Raw genomic sequence first — 26,545 nt, forward strand, 5'->3', positions numbered from 1 at the left:
TATTTAATTTTCATAATATATTGACTACTATATAGCTCTATGAAAATACGCTTAAACGTCACCTGCTTTCGCGAAAAATACTTCATACTTACATATTTAATTTTTTTTACAAAAGTGGAATAACATGAAACAAATATATAATATTTTTAAAGTATTTGTTGCAATTAGTCAATTCTCAAACTTCTTTTAAAATTCTAGTCAAAGTTTCATTTTATAAAGAAAATAGTCCATCTTTATTTAAGTTTGGTGGACTGTTTATCGAAGTAAATTAAATTAACCTAACCAATTAATTGATTAACTGAGCTATATTTTTAATAAAATAAAATTTTAGTCATTTTAAAAAAAATGGTGGACTATTGGACTACTGACTTAATTGTCCCCAATATTTTCTAATGATGTATTACAAGTAAGCGACTCTAAGCCTTTGAGATTCCCTTGTATTAATTTGTCTTCCATATAACTTTTTCAAATTGGAGTCATTGAGCATATAAACCGATAGTAAACTAGGTGAACTTCACAAGTAAGAAATGATTCGTTTGGCAGGAAATGTTCTTATTCTATTAACTGCGTTTGTCCAAGATATATTTGCCTACATGGGTTTACATGCGACACTTAAGAATTTTCTCCAAGAAGATCATAGTCAAAACATTTCAAGTTACATGTTTTGAACCAATTCGGTAATGACCTTTAATTTCTCCAAGACTGAAGGAATCAGCTTCGAGGCCTCGTTGTACAACCGAGCTTCGTCCCTCCTCGTTAAATCTTCTCTTAATCCTGTAGTTCGTAACTCCAAAAATAACTGGGCTGCATTATCCGCTGCCATATCTAATGCTAGTATTGCTTCTCGGCAGGAGTCAATCGTTCCTGCAAACTCACTTCCTTGAGGAACAACTTGCTTTCGCTCCCCCACTTCAAATAGCTTGTCTTCTATGCAGTCCTGTGATTCGGAACAGATTCAGTTAAATAAGAAAACGAAAGATCAAACGAAGCTCCTCTTATAATTTTACCTGCTTATTAAAATCTGGTGTTTGTTGCTGATCTGGTATTTGTAATGATGTATCAGCTAATGATTCTTCTACACGGTTCGAGACATTTCCAATTAAATTTTTAGAGGCTGAGTCGAAAATTTCCTTCCCGGTGTAGTCTCTGGGAACGGTTGAACGAGCAGAGTATTTTCTCCTCTTCGATGGGTTTTCATGTTTTATCTGTAAACGGTACGAAACAAAATATTTTGATCAAATTGAAGAAAACCTAATTGCATTATGCATTTAAAAACATGTTGATGCAATCTGGATAATGGACTATATTGATAGGACCTTGCATAACAAATAGCATAAATCACTAATATAATAGGATTCGAGAGGTGAACAAATCTTTCCAGCGCAATATTTTAAGACTAGATAACATAAAACAATAAACTTTAATAACTCTTCACAAAACCCTAATGGCTCACCTAACATAGAAACAAATGAACTACTAATAGTTATTAGTAATAATGACAGTCCATTTCTCAACTTCCATGAATTGCCAAAATTACCTGAATGGTTTACTAATGTAATTCCAAGAGAAACCAAGTCGATAAAAAAGTCAGCATCCAGAGATAGTCGAGGTATTTCGTACAGATTACACGGTTAAAGTCACTAACCTTGTTTGTTGATGATAAGCTGCCAAAGTGTTTCTTAAATAAATCACTTTCTTCCGCATCTGTTTGGGAAAAATCTGATGTCGCTTGAAAATTGTCAACATGCTCTTCTGCATCAAGGATGTTATCACTAGCCGCCTTATCACAGTGACTGCAGTCATTCTCATTGCATATGGATTTAGAGTTTGACTTGCAAACATTCCCAGTTTGGTTCTCAAGACCCGAAGTGCACTGGTTGTAATTCATCATACCAGTTCCTCCTTGTACTGCAAGGAAAACTCATTTTCAGTTGTAAACCACCATAATGAACTTGAACAAACGCGAAGCTCGGTCACATTTATATTCGTAATTTAGGATGCAAAGATTTCAAATATGAGAGCTCTGGAGCATACAACTTGATCAGAACGTTAGACTAAGTACCAACTTAAGGAGGTTATGAAGCAATGAGTTCTCACAATATTTATTTTTATTTTGTATTACTAAATAAGCAGACATTTTCATGTGAAGTTAAGCATTGGTCTTACATGAACTCTGGAATGAGACGGGCATATTTGTTTTGTGATTCTGCAGTTCTGGGGAGTTAGACAAACACACGGTATAGACGCGGTTCCAGCGATTGTCCATGCGAAAGCTGCTGAAATACTTGTGAGAAAGTCCAAAGAGTGTGGATAGACACAGCACCAAAACTAACTAATATGAGAAAGCATTATTGGAAACTTCATTGAAATTTACCTAGATATCGTTTCGGGTCTTGGAGAACTGCGATTTTTTTCAGCATATGACGAGCTTCCATACGATCTACTATCACAGGCCTCACTGACACCTATCTCACTTTCATATCGTTGAATGTGGGAGGCTAAAGATGATACATGTTCCAACTCTACTTCCTGGAGTAAGCAGTGGAGATATAAAGCATCAAGAAATAAACTGTATGAAGTTTAAATGCAAACACTGGGCTCACTTTATATATCAAAAAAGGATTATTCATATGATCATTGATGTAATTGTGGGCTGTGAAAGTTCTACATCTTTAATGTGTCATGAGCCAATAGCAATACTTATTTCGACACTGTAACTAGTAAGGCCATTTTAAAAACTTATATGCATTGGTTACTTCAATAAAGGCGATTGCATAGAAACAGGTCCTACTTTGTACATAGCACACTAAGATCTAAAATTATCAACGGAATGAGTTGAGAACAGAACGAACGGGGCTAAACAGATATGGAACCGATAAATCGCAGAGGAAACTAATTAATAAATTGCGTGGAAAATTAGTTGTAATGGGAAAACCTCAAGGGGGATAAAAAAACATAATCTATTATACCTGTGTGGAAGCTGAGTCAAGTTTGCTAGGGATAACATCCATGCCAGTAACTTTTCCTTGCGCCCACTTTGGAAGTTTTGAAACGCTAAACTTGTATTCCAAGGTCTCCTGATTGTCACTTACTTGGTGATTACTTTCTGGCTCAACACTCTGCTTTGTATCGAATGACCATCTGCATAACTTCTCCACGGAAGGAATTATCGGAAGGTGACTAACTGGCTGAACTAGGCACTTTGGGGACAACGGACCATGCATATCCTGAATTCTCTGCTGTATGGAAGTGGATAGAAGATCTGGCAGTTGCCACACAAAGATACAACCATCACCACCTACCTGGACACCCAAAAAGTTAAGAGTGGCATACGATGATCATTGTAAACAAGGACGTAAAATAGCACCTAACCATCCTTTAAGAGAGACTAAACTTTTGGTGATTGATTATTGGCTACTATTCTAATTAACTTAAGAGTCTCTTAAATCTACAAAGGATTACAACCTAATGGGCCAGACCCAAAATCATAAACCTAGATTCAGATTTAAAACTTAAAAAATTAGTCTAATTTGGGATAATAAAAACGATTGATTCAAAACCCTAATTACATAATTTAAAACCCCTAATGTCTCTAATTAATAACCCCTACAACTAAATACATAACATTACTCCGCTCCTTCTCTTTGAGCTTGTCCTCAAGCTCAAACTAAAAAATCCAAAGGAGAACAATGTCATTGCTCCTATTACGGTAGTCTTCCCTGTCATACAGTGGCGGATCCAGACTCGGAAGGTGGGGGGGGGCGGCGGGGGGGCCAAAACTGAATTTTGGCTGGAAAAAAAAAAAAAAAAAAAAAAAAAAAAAAAAAATTTAAGCCTGAATTTTTTTTTTTTGGGGGGGTCCCAGGCCTCTTGGGCCTTCAACGTGGGTCCGCCACTGCTGTCATAGCTGCTCTTATTCTAACTGTTGCAGGTGTTTTGCTACCCTTTGTAGGCGGTGAACCAGCTGCGCCCTTCGCGGTCGCCGTTCCACACGCTGCTACCAAAACCTCCGCCGTAGTATGTGTTCCTGCCCCTCTGCCATAGCCACTTTTGGCATAACTTCCTCCGCCATAACCATCTCGGCCATGGGGTATCGACCATGTAAAATGTTCACTTGACGGCCCAATCTAGCCAAAACCTTGCCGCCAAAGCAACCACCGGCCCACCGGCCTTACTAGTCCTCGCCAGGCCTTGCCATTATTTGACTGTCTTCCAACACCGCGAATTTCGAACCCAGGAACTAGAATTTTGGATTCGCCAAGATTCTGCCACTGGAGCAGCCACCTACAGCCTTAGCTCGCCCTCCCTCATCAACCCATTCCGGCCGTGGACCACCTATGTCCAATCATCCGCCGCCACCGCAGACCCCAAAGTCAGAAACTAGGGTTTTGGGTTTCACCGAGATTGTCACCGTCGGAGCAACCACCACCGCCACCAGCTCTAGATTGCCCTCAACCCCATTCGGACCTTGTCTAGCCCATGTCATCCGACCATTCACTGCCATGTCCTCCAAACCCCGTTTGCCTTAGTTCGCCCTCCTCAGGAACCCATTCCGGCGGTGGACCGCCACTGTCCAACAGTCTGCCACCGCCGCGGACCCAAAACTCGAAACTCGCCGAGATTGTCATTGTCAAACAGTAGCCACTGCCACCAGCCTTCGTTTGCCCTCGACCTCATTCGCTGCCCCCTTGATGGCCAAGTTGTTGTTCAGTCCCAACGAAAATGCCTCCATACGTTCCTCCATGGTCGTTAGGTTCCCTTGAAGAGCGAAAATGAAATATTGTTGTTTCTTCAATAACAATGTTGTCATCGCCATAAACGGTTCTAATCTTGCTTGAAGTTTTTTAAGATAACACCATGACTCTGGTACCAAACTTGTTACAGCCCTGGATTCGATCTTGAAACAGGAACTTTGTAAATCTTTCACCAAATTTAGTCACCCCTCCTTTGAGAGAGAGACAACCTAATGGAGCGGACCCAAAACCATAAAACTAGTTACATAAGCAAACCTTAATTAATCAATTAATCTAAATCTGGAATAATAAAAACGCATAATTTAAAAATCTAATTATATCATTTAAAACCCTTACTGCAGAAATTTAAAACTCCTAATTTATATAATTAATAACCCTAGATAATTAAATACGTAGCATTACTCTTTCTAGAAAATATCATCATCTACTCAAATAACACAAAAACAGCGCTTGCAGATGAAACCAGAGATTAGGAGAAACCGGCGATTTAAAAATCAAAATTTAATTAGCAGATGAAAGATAGGATTAGGAGCGGCTCACAGAAATTATGTGCTTGCAGTCCGGTAAGAAGATGACCCCAGTAATGAGTTCACTGTGGCCCATAGCTTGTGCGACCATCTCCCCGGTAGTGAAGTTATAGAGGCACAAAGACTTGTTCGAATAGGAGCAGACAAGGTAACTACAACTTGGGTCCATCGCGGCCTGCCAACATGATTAGATTTTACCTAATGGTGAAATGAATGAGGATGACTTGCTGACCAATAAATCTCACCTTTATTGGATCCCCAAAATCATTATCATGCTTGAATGATCTGATTAACTTCCCAGAGGCTGTGTCAAATGTGTTTATCTTCTTATCCTATGGGTACACAGAATATATTCATTAACTTAATGTACTGTGCTTATAATAGAAACAGAGCTTGATCCGCTTGGGAAGGCAGAGAATCAAGCCGTTTCTTCTGCATGATTTTACAAGCATACAATTACGGATCATCTTCAGATACTAACCTGTCCAACTGTTACGGAGATTTCCATTTTTGAATCCACAACCATGTCATAGACAGTTCCTTGGGATGCTGTTTGATGAAGATGATGTGAAATTTCAATAGAGTCATCTGTGATGAGAGCATCACGGAAAACCAAAGACCTGGAGGAAGATAGAGTGATGTGTCGCTGTAATTGTATAGAACATAGCATAATGAAAAAGAATTTACCACCAACTAGGTGATACCTGTCTGCACTGCAACTTAAAATCTTAGAGCTGTCAGCAGCAAGTTTTACAGAAGTCACAGCAGCAGAATGGTCATCAATACTTTTGACGAGATCAAAATTCCTGTGAATAACAAAGAAACCTAATAAACATATTTAAAACACAGTATAAGAAGTTGATGATGCCTCAAAGCAATGATGTCACACCTCCCGGAATCATAAAGATTAATAAGTTGATCGCGCCCGCCAGAAGCAAGAAAATAATGTTCACTTCTCAACTCTTTAGATTCAACACAGTGCTTTCTTGTCAAACCAAAACCCAAAGATAGGATCTCTGAATCATGAGCATCCTGCCCAGAAAACCAATACAAACACTCAGATCCAAAGTGGTTTGGAGTTACAAGGCATGTATTGTAAACTTGATGACTAGATCGAACATTACCTGGATATATGTATAATCAAAATCGTTGAGATCATAAATATGAAGGCTTCCGTTGCTATCACCAGCGGCAAGGTACTTTCCGTCTGGGCTGGTTGCCAATGACCGAAATCCTGTACTCTTAAAACCTAATTCAATGGAATCACGCTCAAAAGTTCCTGTGACTTCACAAGTTAACAAACAGTTAGCAAGAAAGACATAAACACCCACCTTTTCCGTCCAAATGCACTTGTTTAAGTTGTTATAGAATCGCATGAACAAATGCTTTAACTACCTAAACTCGTGCTGCTAATTGATGGACTCTTTGAAGAATGGTGATCTGCAAAATCCTCTGAAGATGGTTTCAATGAAAAATCCCATATCTTTATGGTACCATCATCCGAGCATGTCGCGAAAGAAACCCCGCCAGAACATCCTCTAGCTGTACATGCAAGAGGCTGATCATGCAAGTTGTCACAACACAGATTCTTGATATCCCATATGCATGTAGAGTGTGCGAGTAACACGTAACACCTCGTAGCCTGGAGAGCATAAAACAATCTTACTAACAAGTAAAATAAAAAAAAGGGTCCATTAGGTATATAGCCATATTTACACTTTAAGATTGCTATTTAGCAAACATTTGTAAATATTTGGTAATAGTCACATCAACGTATTTACATGCTTAAATTGACATAAATACCCCACCCTTTTATTTCAATGAAAGGACAAACCAGGAATGCCACGTCATGTTTGTGGCTATTTACCAAATATTTACCAAACGTTGAGTATATAGCAATCTCAAACGTCTAAGCTGGCTAGTTATCTAAATTTTTTATTAAAAAAAGTACAAATCAAATTTTCTTTTAAGAATTAAAAAGGATAGTAGCTTAAACACACTCACAAAGGGTGCCATGTTATAAAGAAATCCGCTTATAAATAATGAATATGGTCAACTTGTCAAATAAAGGAAGGAAAAAAATAAATGAGTACCATGTCTCAAATAAAACAACTACCTGGTTTATGTCCTGAATATTCCATACGCATAGACTGTGATCTCCATAAATAACCACTGCAAATTGGTAACATTAGCTGTCTTGAAGGGAGATAACACATAGTTGAATTTGAATGAAGAAAACTCAAGAGTATATTATACTAACCAAGCTTTTCGGACTTCATAAACTGACAAGCCCAAGCATCCGGAAGGGAAGATAACTGTTCAGAATCATTCTTCGTACTATTGGAATGTGAAACAATGTCCATTTTCCCGTGTACTTTTTTATCCTTTGTATATAGTATATTTCCAGCATGTTTGAGAGTTTCAGTGGTAAAGAGTCGCACTATTCCACTACTACATGCACATGCAATTAGATTGTTTGATACGGATACTGCAAATCCTTTCTCAACCTGGAAGTTTAAGTTTTGGATGGTGAATATTAACGAATAAGGATGCTGTAAAAAGTAGCATCTGAAAAACATTGCGTATCATTCACTATGACCAACTTCAGTACAGACAAAACCACTTGATAGTAACTTCTACAAATAATATAAAAAATGCACGAGAGGCTTACTGGATATGCCATAAAATATATATTGCTGAAAAGAATTTCCTTATTACCAACGCAATGTATAGTTGACCGAAATTATGGAAACCGTGATGCTACAAAGTAGGCATTAAGAATTCTGAAATAGGAAAGCCACATCCTCGTATTCTAATTGGGGAGGCCAGATTAAACTCATCTTAAGCAGTAGATTCCCTTTCTAAGGGTACAAAATTTCCATACATATCTACACATCAGCTCTATAATCCATCAAGAGCCATACATGAGCCAACGAACCTTTAAATTGATAGATTTCCTTATTGAGAAGCTAGAATGCATATAGCACAAAACACCTGTGAACAAGAATTTAGCTAAGTGATCAAAATTGTGAATTTCCAATTATACATTTCTAAGATAACTATTAAATTTGCTTCAACCTGCTTCGGTTAATGCGTATAAGGAGAACATATCGCTGGCAGGCCCAGAAGTGAGGGAAAACGCAGTAGATACGAATGTGCTCTCTTTCTGAAGACCGAGATCAACCGCCTTTCCAAGCATCGCCAATGATTTGACCCCCTTATTTGATCGAGCGTTTGGAGAGGGTCCAACAACCCAAAACTTAAAATGTTTCTTCCCCGAAGTTACCACAAGTTTTGCATCCACTGAGAAGCTAACTGATGACACATCAGAACAAGATGAACTTGCTTTGAGCTTTGAACTGAGCACGCTACGCCGCCACTCCCAAAGATGAATGTACCCTCCGACAGACACTAAATGAGTTCCTACAAATGGTTTTACACAAAAACACTAGATTGACAAGCTGGACAATAATTTGAAATACATATCAATTGGCATAGACATGCAATTAAACTAACCGTCGGGTGAAAATGCAATGCATCTGATGCCATATAGATGACCTCTCAGCTCAGATATTAAGGTATGCGCCACAGTATCCCACACTAACACTGCGGGTTGAGTACCTGACTGCGAATCCATATCCGACACGTATCGATCCAAATACCAGTAAATAAATTAAAAGCGTGGAATTCTGTAATTAGATTCCTTGTAATTAAATCCCAATTCTTGAAACCCAAAACTACGCTTCTCAGATTACACTAACAACAGCAAATTCACAACATTCATCGTGTCAATGGTAGGCATAGCAGAGTAAAAACCTCCTACGCTACAATGTAACACTAGAGTTCCAAGGACTAGTCATAGTTCCATGAATGAATATCTTTTTTTCTTCCTTTGTCGGAACAGTTATTTGAAAAAGCGCCTACCTCTCCGGCGGCCAAGAAACGGCCGTCTTCCGAGACTGCGACGCAGCTAAGCGGCCTTGGCTTGCGGTGAGACACCACGAAATGAGACTGCCGGCACGACTCAGCGTTGAAGACCACCGCGACGCATCCGGCGACATAGACGCAGCTCGACGAAGACGACGAGGAGCTCGAAGCCAAGCCATTGCCGTCCGTCGCCGTCAGTCCGATTATCTCTCTCAGAACCAGCTACGCAAACGGAGGGTTTCAGATACGTTTTAGGGCTTCGATCGAGTGACCGTGGGAAGAAAATGAGAGATTTTTACCTTAGAAATAGAACCGTCTGGTTTCTTGGAAACCTTGCGAATCGTCCTCTTCATTCTTGTGACACAGAGAGAGATGACTTATATTCTCGAGAGGGAAATGGTTGTTCAGTTCTGCAGTTCTGCTCATTAGCCGTTAAGTTTGCTTGGAAATCGAATGTGTTTTCAAAATCATTTTAATAATTGAATTAGGAGATATGATTGATTTGTCCTGCAAAAAAAAAATGTCAATATGATTTTATAATGTCTTAAATGTATCTGATCTCGATTTATTTCTCTGTTATCAAAAAGTTTCTCTGCTAATAAAAGTTTAAATGCCTAGGATTTTTCACGATTTTCCATGAAAAGATTTTTGTTTCTCGTCGTTTTATGGCGAATTCCGTCGTTTAATTTCTTGGCCCGGTTCGATGATTTTCGTCTCTAGTCTTTATTTTCCTTAGCTACAGCCAAGTCTTTGACCAAGCCCAAGTCCAATAACTAAAGCCCATTAACAAATCCGCTAACAAATCGAAGCAAAAATTTGTAGAAATTGCCATGGATAAGGAGTAAATTAGTGGGTTTGGATAGATTACTTTTTTTTTTTTTTTAAATGATACATCTAGAACTTTGACTTTGGTGTTGACTCAGTAAAAGACTTTAATGTCCTTTTGTATACTTCTCCTAATTTTTCTCTCTCCCTCTTTCTTATCTCCCTTCCTCGTTCTCTCTCTCTTCATTACTTTTCACTGTTCTCTTCCACATATCTAAAAAAATGGGTTTGTTAATACCACCATCCTATCTCTCTGAATCTCAACACCAACGTCGTGCATCGTAATCAAGGACGAGTCTCCAAGTCCACTCAAGCGGGAAAGCTCTAACAAAGATGTTGACTTCGAGAAGATCGCGAGGAGAACGCTAATCTACAGCCCATGTCCAGCAAGGAGAGAGGTCGTACGGCATATTTACTAAGAGCTCCGCTACGCCTTTCTCATTACCCTGAGTTCTCTCCGTCTATGATCTTAATTTTTTCTTGGTCTGATCTTTGTTTGAATATGTTGTGTGGCCATAGATTCGAGAAATTAGGCTTGTCATTATGTTGGTGTTCTGTTTATTTCATTTTTGCTGCGCCATGTGTTTGAAGAATTGTCTCAAAGACTTTTATTTTTTAAATCAATTGTCTTCATTCCCGCCAATCAATTGTCGTTTGTTTGGTAAATATAATTGTCTTTTGTATAAAAGCTATTTATTTCTAGTTAGCATGTTTGTGGCTATAGGAATAAGATAGTAATGCATAATGTGATCTAGAGAGCAATGTTTCATATTTATTTGCTAATTTGGGAACATTGAGATTTATCATAAGTTTACAACAATTGTGTTTACACAGTATTTGTGGATAATCCTTATAACCCAATAATCTCATCAACGCAACCAAAATTCTAAATTACTACAGAAACCAAGCTCTGGCCTTTAAAATATCTATCATATTATTCCAAGAGCTTGATATCTTGAAAAAAGAGATAGAATGGAGTTCTTCACCGAGACAAAGGAATAAGTTTCTCTATGGCCTCCTCGTTTTGATACATTATGGTTTTGGGGTCGACCCCGGTAACAAAATCTTTTGTGTATAATCCTTGAAACCAGAGAACTTCCAATTTTAAAGGCCAGAGCTTGGTTTCTGTAGTAATTAAGAATTTTTGTTGCGTTGATGAGACTATTGTGTTACAATTTTGGTTATAAATTAGTGAGGGATTATTTTGCATTAGATACAACTTGTAACTTATTTTTTGGAATAAGTTACAAGTTTGTAACTATTCTTTGGCTATAGTGACAAACTTGTAACCAAATTCCATATAGTTAGTTAAAATAGTGCTTAGTTATAATTTTCTCACTAATTTTCTTGTTTTAGTTACAAGTTTGTCACTAATTCTATGAAATTAGTGACGAGCTTGTAACTAAATATATAGAATTAGTTATAAGTTTGTAACTGATTCTAGTGAGTTAGTGACAAAAGAATTGAAAGAACAAAGAGTATTCTCATCAACTACTATCTATAACAGCTCGAAAAAGACAAGGAAATTTTCTCTCCTTTGATCTCGATATTCAATTTCTTTTCCCATTCTTGTTTATGAGAGTGCGATGATTTTTGGGTTTCAGGACGATGAGAGCTTGAGGAGATGGAAGGAACAGCTTCTAGGGAGCGTCGATATCAATTTCGTTGAAGGTTATAATTTTTTCAAAATTTTGAAATTCGGTTCGTCTTGAATTAAATCACATTCAGTCTGAATAGGATAAAATTGGCTGAAGAATCTTACTTTTTTTTACTAGAATTATTCCTTTATATAGCTTCTTCATGGGTTTGCCTCGAGATTTATATGTAGCTTTCTTTTCAACGTGAAAAAGAAAATGTGAAACAAGAGGTGAAGATCATAAACCTGGCGATCAAATACCCGGGAAGAGGCGATTAAGTTTGTTTTAGATCAACTTGTCCAACTTGGAACCTTTGCAATTTATAGTTATGACAAATTTGTAGCTAATTCTTAGAAATTAATGACAAATCTATAATTAATTATCTGAAATTAGTGATAAACTTGTCACTAAATCACTGAATTTGAAATTAGTGACAAACTTGTAACTAATTCTCTAAAATTAGTCACAAACTGTGAATTAAGACTTGGTTCTATGAATATGTAACTAATATACATATTAGTTACATATTTGAAACAAATTCACATATTTTAGTTACAAATATATATATATATATATATATATATATATATATATATATATATATATTAGTTACATGTTTGTAACTAATTTATAGGTTTAGTTACGAATATGTAACAAATTTTATATATCAGTTACATGTTTGTAACTAATTCCAGACTTATATTCTTTTATTTCATGAGAGATTAACAAACTTTGAAAAGAGTCAATAGAATGCATATTGAGTTCATTGCTCTTCATCAACAAGAAATTCAAATTCAATACATATGCCCAGATTATTGATCTTCACGTTTATGTCTTATTCGTCAAATTTACATCCCATGAGCATGTCAATGACCTCAAACTCATACACTGATGACAATCGCACCTATACAACAACGAAAAAAATAGATTGTAACTAAAAAACATATTTTAGTTACGTATATGTAACTAATAAATATAAATTAATTATGTGTTTGTAAATATATACGTAACTAATACACAAAATTACATACTTGTAAATAAATATTACTTACGTGTATGTAACTAATATGCATATTTTAGTTAAATGTTTGTAACGAATTCAACGGCAGCTGGAGGGGACTCACTGTCACTTGTGTTAGATATGTTTCCGTCGTTGGAGATATGAGATGTTTCGCCGACAAGCAGAGGCACTACTATAAAAACAACTTTTAGAAGCGACAAAGTCGCTTCTAAAAGCCCTAATATTGCTTCTAAATGTTTGTCACTTCTAAAAGCCAAAATATTGCTTCTAAATGACCTTTAGAAGCGACTTTGTTGCTTCTAAAAGTCCGCTTCTAAAGGTCAGTCATTTCTAATTGTTTGCATACCATAAAACGTCGCGCTTAATCGGTGAAAAATATTTAGAAGCGGCTTGTCGCGCTAACCTCAAACAGAATGAATTTTTCATGTCAAAATGATTGTATATCTGTGGAATAGGTTAGAAGCGACTTGTCGCTTATAAAGGTAAAATGTCATTTCTAGTCGCTTCTAAAAGTCATTTTTGTAGTAGTGAGGAAACTCTTCAGAGATGTTGTCGGGGATATCAGAATCACGATTCATCGCAGGAAGCAAGGGAGCTGCTCCGGGATCTTCAATTCCCGAAAAACCACTCTCTACGGAGCTCGAAGTGGAACCAACATGTGTAGAAGAGGGTCCACAAGGGATAAATTAGTTGAAAGTAACTAAATAATATGAATTAGTTACGTACTAGTCACTAGATCAAAAGATGGAAGAAAAAAAGAAATAGAAGGATGAAGAAGAGAATTGGCGTGTGAAAGAGACATGATGAGAGAGAAAGGTGTTACGAAGAAGAGAGAGAAAAAGTGGTGGAGTTGAAGAGAGAGAAAAAGTGTTGTGGTTGAACTGAGAGAAAAAGATTATTTATGATTTGTTTTGATTGGTTGAGAATTTTTAGGTATTTAATATTAGGTGGTATGAAGTAATAAATAGACAAAAAAAAAAAACAAAGATATCGTTAGGTAAATTATATTTATCTTTCTTTTGACTATGTTTCCATCTCCTTTGAGCACTCCTAGATGTTTCATATTTCAAAAAAGAAAGTAATATGTCCAAATCCACTACTTTACTCCTACTCAAGTCAATCCCCCCAAAATTTGCGTCGGCTTAGGTAAAAGAAACTCAAAATAAAAAATGTAGGAAAAGAGAAAATAAATAACAAATTTACAATTTATGATGGATCAAGTTATAGTCAAAAATACTATATACAGAATAAAAATAAATAAAATTATGACATCAAGCTCGTCTGTGGAAGATATAAGTAGATATATGTAGGAAGAAAGCTTAAGAAAGCTTTCATCCTTCTTTTCATTTGTAAGTCATTCTTTTCTTTAGGCTACTCATACTTACTCTCCCTAAATTTTCAATGCTTCCGAGCTAAGAGGCATTTTTTTCCCTTGCCGTTTAACATTACAATCACACTAATGTTGAGCGTCGGAGAGCACGACGCTGACAAACCCTTTGTGCCCCTCTAAGTTCACTATTACTTCCTCCACATGATTTGAACAAAAGAACTCCCGTCTATCTATGATCTTGGGCATTTGATGACACCATCCTACGTGCGATCTCAAGATCTGGTCCGGCTCTCAAGGGTTAGCCCGAAACCGAGCGTTAACACAAGCCACCATAGCCTACTGAAGTCACCATAGCATGTTACAAGTCAGCATAGTAAGGAACTCATTTATGAACAAAAATAAATTAATTTTTTTTAAAAGGAAACTACTACTCTGAAAAGAGTCGTTGATCATTTTTTTTAGAATAAAATATTGACTACGGTGACTTGTTGTTGGTTGCGGTACTTGATGCAACTTGATAATTTTTCTAAAGGCAACGACGAGTTCAGAAATAGTCTTTGCTGATCATTGTTCGAAAAATAAAGCGTGGAATTACGATCTTATTATGGACAATGATGACTTGTGGCAGGTTGAGGAGATATAAAAATATATATGTAATATATTTTTTATTTTCAGCATATAACACTTTTTTTTAATTTAATTTAGCACATATAAACTGAAATTATTCACTCAAAATTATATTTTGTGTTTAAAAGTTGTGAAAAATAAGAGGATAACCTAAGAAAATAGATATAATTGAAGTTGAATTTCATTTTAAACTCAATGTTCTATAGAAAATTAATTCTATTTATTAGTTATACATTTTAACTCATACTTTCTCTTATATTTCGTTACTCTTCTATTTCCTTTCCTTCGTATTTTTTGGATTCTAAAATGAATATGTGTTATGGGAAAATTTTGGTATTTTAATGGAGTCAACATTTTAGTTGAAATGACATTGGCGTTGAGCTGTTCAAAAACGTGGTGGTGGGTGTTGCAACTCTTGAAGGCAAATGTACGAAGTTAGGTGACACGCAATGTCCACGTCAGACTTTTATGAAAACATTAACACGTTTTTTTTTTTTTTTTTTTTTTTTTTTTTTTTTTTTTTTTTTTTTTTTAAAAGGGAAGTAGACATTTACACCCTTACACAAGTAGTTTTCTCTTTTGCCGTCTCGCGTGAGAACTATAATTTAAAATATCCATATTTAATTAGAAGCATATACGATTTAAAAACAATTCACATAGCTGACCAGTATAAACAAATTCAATATTGACATAATTATTTAAGGAATAATTAGGTCAATAAATCAATAATCCCCTCTTTTTTTAAAAATAGTTAAAATTTAATAAAATTACCCAATAAATATATTAATTTAATTGTTTTAGTTAATTTAATTTTTTTAGCCTAATTTAAATAAATAAAATTAACTATTTTAGTTAATTTAATCTATTTCAGCCTAGTGACTATTTTTTTTAATAAAATGAAACTTTTCTAGATTCTTAAAAGAAGTTAGATGATTGACTAATTACAACAAATTATACTTTCCGTTTTACATATTTATATATCACTCTTTTTTTGTGATAAAAATAGTGAACATTGTTTTTTTAATACCATCTCTTCTTTATCGCCGACTCTTCAATGCCATCTCTTCTATACCGCCATCACTGCTCCTCTATTTCTTCTCCGCCACTGCCATAACGCAATCTCCTATGCGTGTCGATCTGCGTCCTCTGCTTGCATTTTGGTGTTCGGCGCTCGCATCATCTGCTCCATATGGTGTTGGAATTGGTCGAATGGTTCGGTGATGAAGCGCTCCAACATGGCCGTGAAAGCTTGCAATTCATCGTTCATTGTTCCACCTCTCGCACACCTACAACCATCAACACCATGTCGACAATAAATTAAATTACCTGAAATAATAAATTAAATTAACTCTTCTCCGATGGCAACTCTTCTTCTTGCAACTCTCGCGCAACTACAACCACACCGTCAAGTCGATAGTAAATTTAATTAGCTACACAGAAATTAAAATTAACTTCTTAGTAAATTAAATTAACTACAATAGTAAATTAAATTAACTACGTAGTAAATTATATTAACTTCGCAGTAAGTTAAATTAACTAGAAGCATAAATTAAATTAACTCTTCTTCGACGCGCCTCTACTCATCGCTGTCGCTGACGACTCTCAGTAATTTCACGTCGACTTAACCGTCAACGAGTTCATCGAGAGCTTCTACAGAGAACTCTTGATGCAAAACAAATAAACAAGAGTATAATATGCATGTGAAATTATATGATCTATTTATTTAATAAAATGAAATTTAAGCTAAAATCTAAAACGATGATAGATGATTGGGTATTGCAATAAATTTTTCATTTACTTTTAAATATATGCACTACTCCGTTATATTTATAATTTAATCAATATTTGTGATATATGATAAAATATCAGCATTCAACTGTTAATTTTCATAGTTAAATAATAATATTTGCATGTTAAAATTAGATTTTTTTTTTTAATTTAATTGTTATATTTTTAGTCCGATCTCATATTTTTTTTTTTTTATATAAATAATTTTCAAATTCGCAATACCATTTAAAATAGGCATGTTTTTCTCTAACAAACACACAAACCCCAACAACTCCTAAACCAACAACCCCCATTTAATCTTCCTATATCAAACTCATTTTATTATATTTAATTATTTTGCAATTCGCCAATCTCAACAACCAAACGTTACACATTCTGAAAAAAAAGAGCATATACAATACAATTTCCACGACGCCGCACCGAGTGAGAGACAACAACACAATCTCTCCCTCTCTCTCTCTCTCTTAATCTTACTTAGTTTTCTTTTTCAATGGCAACGAAACTCTCTCCGAGTCCAAACCCATCTTTCTTCTTCACACTCCAAACACAGGCGAGGAGTCATAATAGGAGAAATAATCCCAAGTTAATACTCGAGACGAGAGTGGTCAACACAAAGCCAATAACAATAGCCAATACATGGATACGAGACATAAAGCATTGCATCGAGAGAAGCATGGCCAGAGAGAGCAGAATAGGTCGGAGGTCGGAAGTGAGATGTACGGCCGAGGGAATGGTGGGACGGAGAGGAGAAGGATCAGATGAAGTCAAAGTCAAATTCAACGTCCCAGAGAGGCTGAAAGTGGTGGCTTTGGTCGGCTGTGTCATGTGCCTTTGCAACGCCGACAGAGTCGTCATGTCCGTCGCTGTTGTTCCCTTGGCCTCCAAGCTCGGCTGGTCCACCTCTTTCCTTGGCATTGTTCAGGTTAAATATATAAATAATTAAATACTATGAATTCCTTTTCTATATCACCATTGCCATGTATATTATTTTAAATAAAATGCTGGGTATCATTCATGGTCCCCGTACATTACGTCGCCACCAATTACGGACATAGAGAATCAGGATCAGTAACTTTGGTTCATATAATAAAATGCTGGAAGTATCATAAGTAGTTTATTCATATCAAATAGTTTTTTTTTTTATTTTTTTTTTAATTACTATTTTCTTACAAAAGGTTCATATAATATCTTACCCTGTGTAGAATTCGAACTCTGCGGCTTAAACTATTGTTACAATTATTTATTGGTTATAATGAAAATCCCAAGTTTGATATTGGCCCAATTGGTTATAAAATTCTTATTTATTCATTGTTTTCTTTTATTCGTTTCAATTTTGGCTTTATATTTTTATTTTCGTAGAGTTTATGGTTTTCTTAATCTCAAATACTACATTATATTTGAGACCAATTTCTTAATGGATCGTTCTGCTGAGTTGATTCTCTTTGTCGTTCTTATACCTGAGTCATGCTTGACGTGGACAGGCATTCTCTTTAATTTTGTCAGCGCCTTAGATAGTCGTGATGTCGTATTGTGTGGGTTGAACTATTTCTATGCAGCCATGCTATGCTGAAAAAATCAAATCTGTTGGTCAAGTGAAGTAAATATTGAATGAAACGGCATAAAAATATTATATCGTAAAAATGCAATTATAAATTCTGAGGAAGTATTTGAAACCATTTGACTTGTAAATCAAGTAAAAACGGCATAAAAATATTATATCGTAAAAATGCAATTATAAATTCTGAGGAAGTATTTGAAACTATTTGACTTGTAAATCAGATGCATCTCCATATATTTATAATAATTAAATGTCATTTCAAATAACATCTGAAGTAAACAATTTACAATTAGTCAATATCTTACCTTTTGAATGAAGTAGCAAGTATCATAGGAAAATTTTTTGCTCTCCAAGAAGCCATTAAGTAGCTACATCTAGTTTACAATCCCAAGTCTTTGAACATTTTTTTTTTTTTTTTTGTATCAAGTAAAGAGAGATCCTGTTTATCCGATTAATGATTATGAAATTTAGGCATAGTTCTTTTCGTCAAGGTGACAGCAGAATTAGAATATTCTTGTAATATGTCATTTGGATGGTTTTTGGTTTAGTGAATGCATTGGTATATATTTAGTTTGCATGATGTATTAAGTAATTGGTTTTGAATTAATGTTCAGTCGTCGTTTTTGTGGGGGTACATATTGTCGTCGGCGGTTGGAGGAGCCCTGGTGGATAGGTACGGCGGGAAAAGAGTGATGGCGTGGGGTGTGGCAATGTGGTCTCTGGCCACTCTCCTCACTCCGTGGGCTGCCGCCCACTCAACTCCCATGCTCTTGGTCGTCCGCGCATTCTTCGGCCTCGCCGAAGGCGTTGCCCTTCCCTCCATGACCACCCTCTTGTCCAGGTACACGTGTCATCCCTCTGCTTGCTTTTCTGAAATCTGAACCCATACTAAAATACATATCAACAAATTCTTGCGTAGGTGGTTTCCGAGCCACGAGAGAGCCAGTGCAGTTGGGATTTCCATGGCCGGATTTCATCTCGGCAACGTGGCCGGTCTACTAGTGACTCCGATCATGCTCTCGTCGGTAGGCATTTCCGGACCCTTCATAGTCTTTTCGTCACTCGGGATGTTGTGGCTTCTCTCGTGGGCATTCAAGGTGTCAAACGATCCGAAAGATAGCAAGTTCATCACCGTATCGGAGCTCCGGTTGATACAAGCCGGAAAAGTTAAATCCCCGGTGCAGAGCAACAAATTCCCGCCTCTCCGTCTACTCTTGTCCAAGTTACCCACATGGGCTATTATATTCGCCAACATAACCAACAATTGGGTGAGATTTGTGTTTTATTATTTACTATTCTTTCTTTCATTGACTGTTTTGTATAGGGGTCGCCAAGTAACTCTATCCACCCAAATCTTTCTTTTTTAGTTTGTTTTGAAAATACTTCTTTTCACTTTTGTAAGAGTCTATGTCAAACTTAAAAATTATTAAAAATACATAGTTTGACAATTACTAGGAAACTATCACTTATAAAGTCTATAAAATACCCTCAAAACTATCTCAAACGGTTATATTACTACCTTAAAAAACACATCATTAGGATATTATAGTAAAAGCTCCCCTGAATATTTCTACATATAAGCCATGTAATGAAATTTAATGTTTGCTCCGACTACTAGCAAGAACCTAACACTACTACATGTGTGGTTTGTATTGCAGGGTTACTTCGTTCTACTGTCATGGATGCCGGTTTATTTTAAGACGGTAAGTGAATAATGCATTTTTTCTCCATCTTTTGTTTATTAAAAAATTGCGCGTCGATTGATTTTGTACAAGAAATGTAGGTGTTTGATGTGAACCTGAAGCAAGCGGCATGGTTTAGTGCGGTTCCATGGGGAACGATGGCGGTTTCTGGCTACTTTGCTGGTGCTTTATCGGATTATTTAATCAAAACCGGCTATTCTTTGACACTTGTTCGGAAGATCATGCAGGTAAAATAAATAGAACTTCTAATATTACAACATCTAAGTATAAGAACATACGCTCTGCTTCGTATTTTAACGGCCTGCAATCAACTTGCTGATTTGCATTTTGTCACATTCTCAATAACGTTATGTATATTTACACGTGAACATAAATTTATACAGTCAGTTGGGTTCATTGGTCCCGGGGTTGCATTGCTTTGCTTGAACTTTGCAAACACACCTGCCTTTGCAGCCGTGCTGCTCACAATAGCCTTAAGTTTAAGCTCTTTCAGCCAAGCTGGATTTCTTCTGAATATGCAAGTAAGTCACAGTTTTTCCCATTATAAAAACAGACATAGCCTTTAATTAATGTCCTCTTTTGGACACTTCTTATAAAATTTGTAGTAGTTTTGTTCCATTTTCTTTTGTTTCGTTTTTTTTCGTAACAGAAATAATTTGAGTTTCAGTTTGAGATTACCAAAAATATATGCATGATTTCACCTTAAATGAACTTTATTTTAACTTTCATACAAACTATATAACGTTTTTATTTATTTTTTATTTTTATTTTGTTCAGGACATTGCTCCTCAATATGCCGGATTTCTCCATGGTACGTTCTTGTTGCCACAATGTTGTTTAGTTGGATTGTAGTTTATATTTAATTTTATTAATTTATTGTATAATTCTTTGCTTGTTGACAACAGGGGTTTCAAATTCAGCTGGGACGTTAGCGGCGATAGTAAGCACCATAGGGACGGGGTATTTTGTACAATGGCTTGGATCGTTTCAGGCTTTTTTGACTGTCACGGCGGCTCTGTATTTTGTAACGGCTGTGTTCTGGAATGTATATGCTACCGGTGAGCGCGTATTCTTTTGATTGACATATTGTCAATTGTATATGTCTAGTTGTCTACCAAGGATATTTCTAGTATAAATAATGAGAAATTAACCATGAATTGTTCACTTAACCTCATAAATTTTGGTTCATTCTTTTGGCTGGTGGTTATAATTATGTACAATATTCAGACTGGCTTCAACAAAACCAAATCTGATAATTTATTGTTCGCGAAGCTTTCAAGCATATTGATGCCATTTCAGTTAAAGATTTTTATTTTTTATTTTTCTTATATCCTTGCGTATATATGTATAATACTGTATACACTTACATATAAGGAAGGAGACAGCCTGATTTGTGAGAGGGGACTAATACGTATAAAAATGGCCACAGGTGAAAATCCAATCACGACTTAATAATAATATTAAAACTAATAATAATAATCAACTGTTCGATAATTCTTCGAAATTGAAGACTTCGAGGCTTGAATCACGCATAGGAACGCTTTCCTTATATTATTTCGAGTACCCCAAAATGTCTTAAGGTTTCTGTACAAGAATACTGCAGGATACGACAAGCCTAGTTCGGACTGCACCAAGACAGAGTGAAAATCCGAAAATAAGCAAGAACTGTGTTTCTGGATTAGTGTTTCGGGAATAGAGAAAGTTGGTTCGAAAACCTGTGTAGATTACTGAATCCGAAGTCGGATTATATAAGCAATCGTACTCGTTCGCGAAGAGGTTCGACGAACAGACGCACTGTTTCGGTCGAACTACGGTTATAGTCGCAAACGACACGACCGTTGGCCAAACGGTAGTTCGTTTCGAAGCGACGTGACCGTTGGTTCAAACTGTAACAAAAAATAACTACTAAATGAGGAGGCGCGACCGTTGGCGAGAATCGCCGCGAGAAACCCGCGGACCGTGCCGTTTCGCTTGGAGGTCGAGCTCGCCTGGAGGTCGAGCTCACCAGGAGGTCAACAGGAGGTCGAGCTCAACAGGAGGTCGTCCAGTCGACCTCGCCCTCAGTCGAGCTGAAATGACTCCGTCATTTCATCCAGTCGACCTTGCCTTAGTCGAGCTGAAATGACTTCGTCATTTCGTTCAGTCGACCTCGCCCCAGTCGAGCTGAAATGACTTCGTCATTTCGTTCAGTCGACCTCGCCCCAGTCGAGCTGAAATGACTTCGTCATTTCGTTCAGTCGACCTCGCCCCAGTCGAGCTCGTCACTTCCTCATTCGCCTTAGTATTTGTTCCATGTGGGACTCTTTCCCACACACAAACTCACTTTCTCAATCAACAACACACTATTTTATCTTTTAGTGAACAAATTAAATTGAGTTAATTAAAGCACCTATTTAATGTTACTCAATTTTCAACAATCCCCCACTTGTTCAGAAAAGTCAAAATAGAATCCAGAAAAGAGACAAAGAGTGTTAGTACAGTTAAGTATCTTTCGATTTGAACTTATCCTTAGTATAAGCAACACAAGACTTTATCGGAAATTAGGTAGCCAGGCTTTGAACCTATTTTCCTTGTGATAAAATCGGTGTTACTCAACACACACCCTTTAGTGTTCTTCGCCTATATCACACGCTTAGCACCGTTAATGGCCATGTGCTCATCCTGTCTCGTGAATTTTTCATGAGAGAAACTCCAGCTCTCACTTTGGGACGGCACCATCCCGAAATTCACATAGGTGAAGTTCTTACAGTATCTCTGTTACGTATAGATACTTGTCCTTAAGACTGAACTTCATTAAGAGTTAAGAAACTCAACCTCCCGATTGTAACAGTCAACATTATTATATAATGTTATGAATATCCAATTCAATGACTTGTTCGTACCCATTGAACCTATTGTTAGTCATTTCCTAACCTTAGGTTGGGTTGCCATCATTGTCAGATCGCTACTCAAGGAGTTTAAGACCCATACCTCTCGAGGTCGATTTCACCAAATCTCTTGCAAGAGGTTTAGTGAACGGATCAGCAATATTAAAGCTTGATCTCACATATGTGAGCGAAATGATTCCATCTTTGATCAATTTCCTCACATAGTCATGTCTAAGACTAATATGTCTAGACTTTCCATTATACACTTCACTGTATGCTCTAGCTAAAGTTGATTGACTATCACAATGTATCGACACGGTTGATATATTGTCTTTAGCCAATGGAATTTCTAAAAGAAGATCCCTCAACCATTCAGCCTCTTGACCTGTGGAAGCAAGAGCCACGAACTCTGATTCCATGGTCGAATGAGTGATACAAGTTTGTTTCTTTGATTTCCAAGAAACTGCCCCACCGGCAAGTGTAAACACCCATCCCGTCGTAGATTTGTTATCTCCGACACTCGATATCCAACTTGCGTCAGTATATCCTTCTAGTACGGCAGGAAACTGACCGTATTGAAGTCCAAGGTTTTTGGTTTTCAAAAGAAATCCAAAAATTCTCCCAATGGCCTTCCAATGCTCGGTACTTGGATTGCTAGTAAATCTACTCATTTTACTAACGGCAAATGCTATGTCTGGTCGAGTACATTGCATCAAGTACATAAGACAACCAACAGCACTAGCATATTCCAATTGAGCCACAGCCCTTCCATCATTCTTTTCAAGTTTTACACTTGGATCAAATGGGGTGTTCACCTCTTTGAACTTTAAATGTTTGAACTTATCAAGCACTTTTTCAACATAGTGTGATTGACTAAGTTCATAACCCCCACTGGTTCTACGAACCTTGATACCCAAAATAGTATCAACTTGTCCAAGATCTTTCATTTTGAAAGTGGAAGATAGAAACCTTTTCGTTTCTAATATTCCTTTCATCTCATTGCTAATGATCAACATATCATCAACATAGAGACATAGGAAGATCACAAGGTTACCACACACCTTTGTGTACAAACACTTGTCACAAACGTTAGGAACAAATCCATTCGAAAGTATGACTGAGTCAAACTTTTGATGCCATTGTTTGGGTGCTTGTTTTAATCCATATAAGGATTTAACAAGTTTGCAAACCTTTTGTTCATTACCCGGAAGTACATAACCTTCCGGCTGCTCCATGTAAATCTCCTCATCGAGATCTCCATTTAAGAATGCCGTCTTGACATCCATTTGATGAACATTGAGGTTATACAAAGAAGCCAAGGCAAACAACACTCTAATTGTTGTTGTCCTTGCTACCGGTGCATATGTGTCAAAGTAATCAATTCCTTCTCATTGTCGAAATCCTTTAGCTACTAATCTAGCCTTGTAAGTGTTAAGAGTGCCATCACTGTGGTACTTCTTTCGGAACACCCACTTACACCCGATAGGTCTCGACCCTTTGGGTAGATCGACAATCTCCCAAGTGTGGTTTGACATAATAGAATCCATTTCATCTTGGATAGCATCCTTCCAAAAAGCAGAGTCTCGAGAAGCCACAGCTTCACTATAAGTCTTAGGATCATCTTCAATAAGAAGAATAATAGGAATCTTTCGAGCAAAACTCTCTCTATTTCCTTCTACTAGGTAAAAAGAAATAAGGCGAGAATCTATTTCGTCAGATCTTAAATCCTTAGTCTTACGAACTCTTTTGCTCGTCCGAAGTTCGGGTTGTTCTACAACTACCCTAGAAGAACTTTCCTCTCGAGGCGTCGAGCCTGCCTGGAGGTCGAGCTCGCCTGGGGTTCGAGTTCGCCTTAAGGTCGAGCCTGTCTGGAGGTCGAGCTCGCCTGGGGTTCGAGCTCGCCTTGAGGTCGAGCCTGACTAGAGGTCGAGCTCGCCTAGTCGAAGTTCTTCATTAGTGGAATTTTGAGATTCTTTTTCTTTCGAGTTAAGATTCTCAAAGAATTCCACATCTCGGGATTCTACTATGACATTAGACTCTAAGTTTAGAAGTCTATATGCCTTGCTATTCGTAGCATAGCCAATAAAAGCACTTCATATCCCTCGAGGACCCAACTTGGTCCTTTTAGGATCCATGTTTTTGTAGTAGGCTAGACACCCCCACACTTTGAAATACCCAATATTCGGCTTTCGCCATTTCCATACCTCGTACTGAGATATTTGGGTTTTCTTTAAAGGAATACGGTTTAAAATATGACATGCGGAAAGTAAAGCTTCACCCCACAAACTAAAATGTAATTCAGAATACATTAACATGGCATTTATCATCTCTTGAAGTGTCCTATTTTTACGTTCGGCTAAACCGTTTTGTTGTGGTGTTCTAGGTGCGGAACATTCATGAACAATACCATTTTCTTCACAAAATGCATTAAAATCACTAGGAAAATATTCACCGCCCCTATCACTTCTAAGGACTTTAATATTAACTCCTAATTGATTTTCTACTTCAGCCTTATACACCTTAAAAGCATTAAAAGCATCATCTTTATGTTTCAATAAAAACACATATGTAAATCTAGAGCAATCATCAATAAAGGTAATAAAGTACCTATTTCCCCCACGGGTTAACATGCCATTAAATTCACATAAATCAGAGTGTATAAGATCTAACAACTTAGAATTTCTCTCTACACTATAAAACGGTTTCTTTATCATTTTAGATTTCACACATATTTCACATTTATCTAATTTATCAGGTTTGCACGAAATTAAACCACATTTAATTAACCTTTTCATAGTGCTAAAACCAATATGTGCTAATCTACTATGCCATAAAGAAACAGAATCAAGCATATAAGCAGAAGGAGAAATTTCATTAATAACATTGTCAATAATACATAGTTTGACCATCCCTTCACTGGAATAGCTTTTGCCAACAAATACACCATTACGGGTCAAGATAAGTTTGCCCGACTCATACACAGATTTGATCCCCGGTTTGCCTAGGAGATCGCCACTAACTAGGTTCCTACACATATCCGGAACATGGAGAACATTGGTCAAAGTGACCGTCTTCCCGGAGGTGAAGTTGAGATCCACGTTTTCGATGCCGACAACTTGAGAGCGATGCTCGTTTCCCATCTGAACTGCTTGTCCATCGTTGACTTCAGAATAGGTTTTGAAGGCAGCCCTATCATAGGTGACGTGGACGGTAGCACAAGTGTCGTACCACCACCCTTGAACCTTGCCGTTGACCGCCATCAGTTCGCTCAACGTAGCGACTATGTTAGTATCGGTCATAGTGGCGTCGACTTCTTTCTCTTCCGTCTTGCGGTGTCGACAATCTCGAGCATAGTGACCGGGTTTACCACACACATAGCAGCCCCCTTTGGACCCCTTGGACACGGGCTTGTTCCCGGACATGGATTTGCCGGAATGCTTGAATTTTTTTCGAGTCCTTTTTGGAACCCGAAAAACCTTCCTTGTCATTCCTCTTCCTTTTGCCTTTAGCGCTCACCGCATTGGCCTTGGAAGTACCGGCATCCGTCGTCTTTTCTCTCATCCTCGATTCCTCCTCGATTCGAAGATGTGTCTGGATTTGCTCCAAAGAGAAGTCCTCGGTGTTGTGAAGAAGTTTCTTCCGATAGCCTTTCCACGAATTGGGCAACTTTGCAATAATCGCACCAACTTGGAAAGACTCCGGAATATCTATCTTTACAGTCCTCAATTTGTTGACGATAACTTGCAATTCATGAACTTGAGCAAGTATAGGCTTGTCATCAAACATCTTGAAATCAAAGTAACTCGAGACAAGGAACTTTGGTACCTTCTTCTTCGGCCTTGAACTTGTACTCGAGAGCCTTCCATATCTCGACCGCAGATGGATTGTCGGTGTAGAGATCGTAGAGTCGGTCTGATAATGTGTTCAGAATGTGACCCCGGCACAGCAGCTCGTCCTCTTGACGCTTCTTCCGGTCCGCCT

At 37.2% G+C, this 26,545-nt stretch overlaps 2 protein-coding genes across 4 annotated transcripts; one reads left to right on the top strand and one right to left on the bottom strand.

The window, feature by feature from the left end:
* Positions 1-449: 449 nt before the first annotated feature.
* On the bottom strand, positions 450-9,710 carry LOC149404349 (Transducin/WD40 repeat-like superfamily protein). Of its 3 annotated transcripts, none has more exons than XM_089606485.1 (20): positions 9,508-9,710; positions 9,206-9,430; positions 8,798-8,906; positions 8,360-8,704; positions 8,220-8,275; positions 7,542-7,788; positions 7,398-7,453; positions 6,677-6,923; positions 6,406-6,560; positions 6,171-6,313; positions 5,986-6,087; positions 5,763-5,901; positions 5,527-5,613; positions 5,295-5,456; positions 2,970-3,302; positions 2,375-2,529; positions 2,167-2,273; positions 1,646-1,908; positions 1,008-1,205; positions 450-937 (listed from the first exon to the last, which is right to left on the bottom strand). In XM_089606485.1, the coding sequence occupies exons 1-20, from the start codon at positions 9,559-9,561 to the stop codon at positions 656-658; spliced, it is 3,465 nt and encodes a 1,154-aa protein (XP_089462611.1). In that variant the 5' UTR covers positions 9,562-9,710; the 3' UTR covers positions 450-655. The 3 variants fall into 3 exon arrangements, with proteins under 3 accessions (XP_089462611.1, XP_089462610.1, XP_089462612.1); XM_089606484.1 differs by having other exon boundaries at positions 6,406-6,566; XM_089606486.1 differs by lacking the exons at positions 450-937; positions 1,008-1,205 and having other exon boundaries at positions 2,167-2,284; positions 6,406-6,566.
* A 7,070-nt stretch (positions 9,711-16,780) lies between these two features.
* Positions 16,781-20,976, top strand: PHT4;2 (phosphate transporter 4;2). Its single transcript, XM_089607291.1, has 8 exons — positions 16,781-17,358; positions 18,609-18,835; positions 18,914-19,262; positions 19,653-19,697; positions 19,778-19,924; positions 20,081-20,218; positions 20,475-20,508; positions 20,603-20,976. Exons 1-8 carry the CDS (start codon positions 16,927-16,929, stop codon positions 20,773-20,775), a joined length of 1,545 nt encoding a protein of 514 aa, XP_089463417.1. The 5' UTR covers positions 16,781-16,926; the 3' UTR covers positions 20,776-20,976.
* Positions 20,977-26,545: the final 5,569 nt, after the last annotated feature.

The sequence above is a fragment of the Urtica dioica genome, chromosome 2 (genome assembly GCF_054948205.1).
Source record: "Urtica dioica subsp. dioica isolate 48M chromosome 2, U.dioica_male_clone48M_v1_H2, whole genome shotgun sequence".
Classification (NCBI taxonomy): domain Eukaryota; kingdom Viridiplantae; phylum Streptophyta; class Magnoliopsida; order Rosales; family Urticaceae; genus Urtica; species Urtica dioica.

What these genes read in the sequence shown, in the direction of transcription:
- LOC149404349 (XM_089606484.1), bottom strand. Translation starts at nt 9,561, where the DNA reads ATGAAGAGGACGATTCGCAAGGTTTCCAAGAAACCAGACGGTTCTATT. An exon ending in ATACGCATTAACCGAAGCAG is followed by an intron (nt 8,276 to 8,359) that starts GTTGAAGCAAAT and finishes TCTTGTTCACAG; the next exon opens with GTGTTTTGTGCTATATGCAT. An exon ending in CGTCTCATTCCAGAGTTCAT is followed by an intron (nt 1,909 to 2,166) that starts GTAAGACCAATG and finishes TTTTCCTTGCAG; the next exon opens with TACAAGGAGGAACTGGTATG.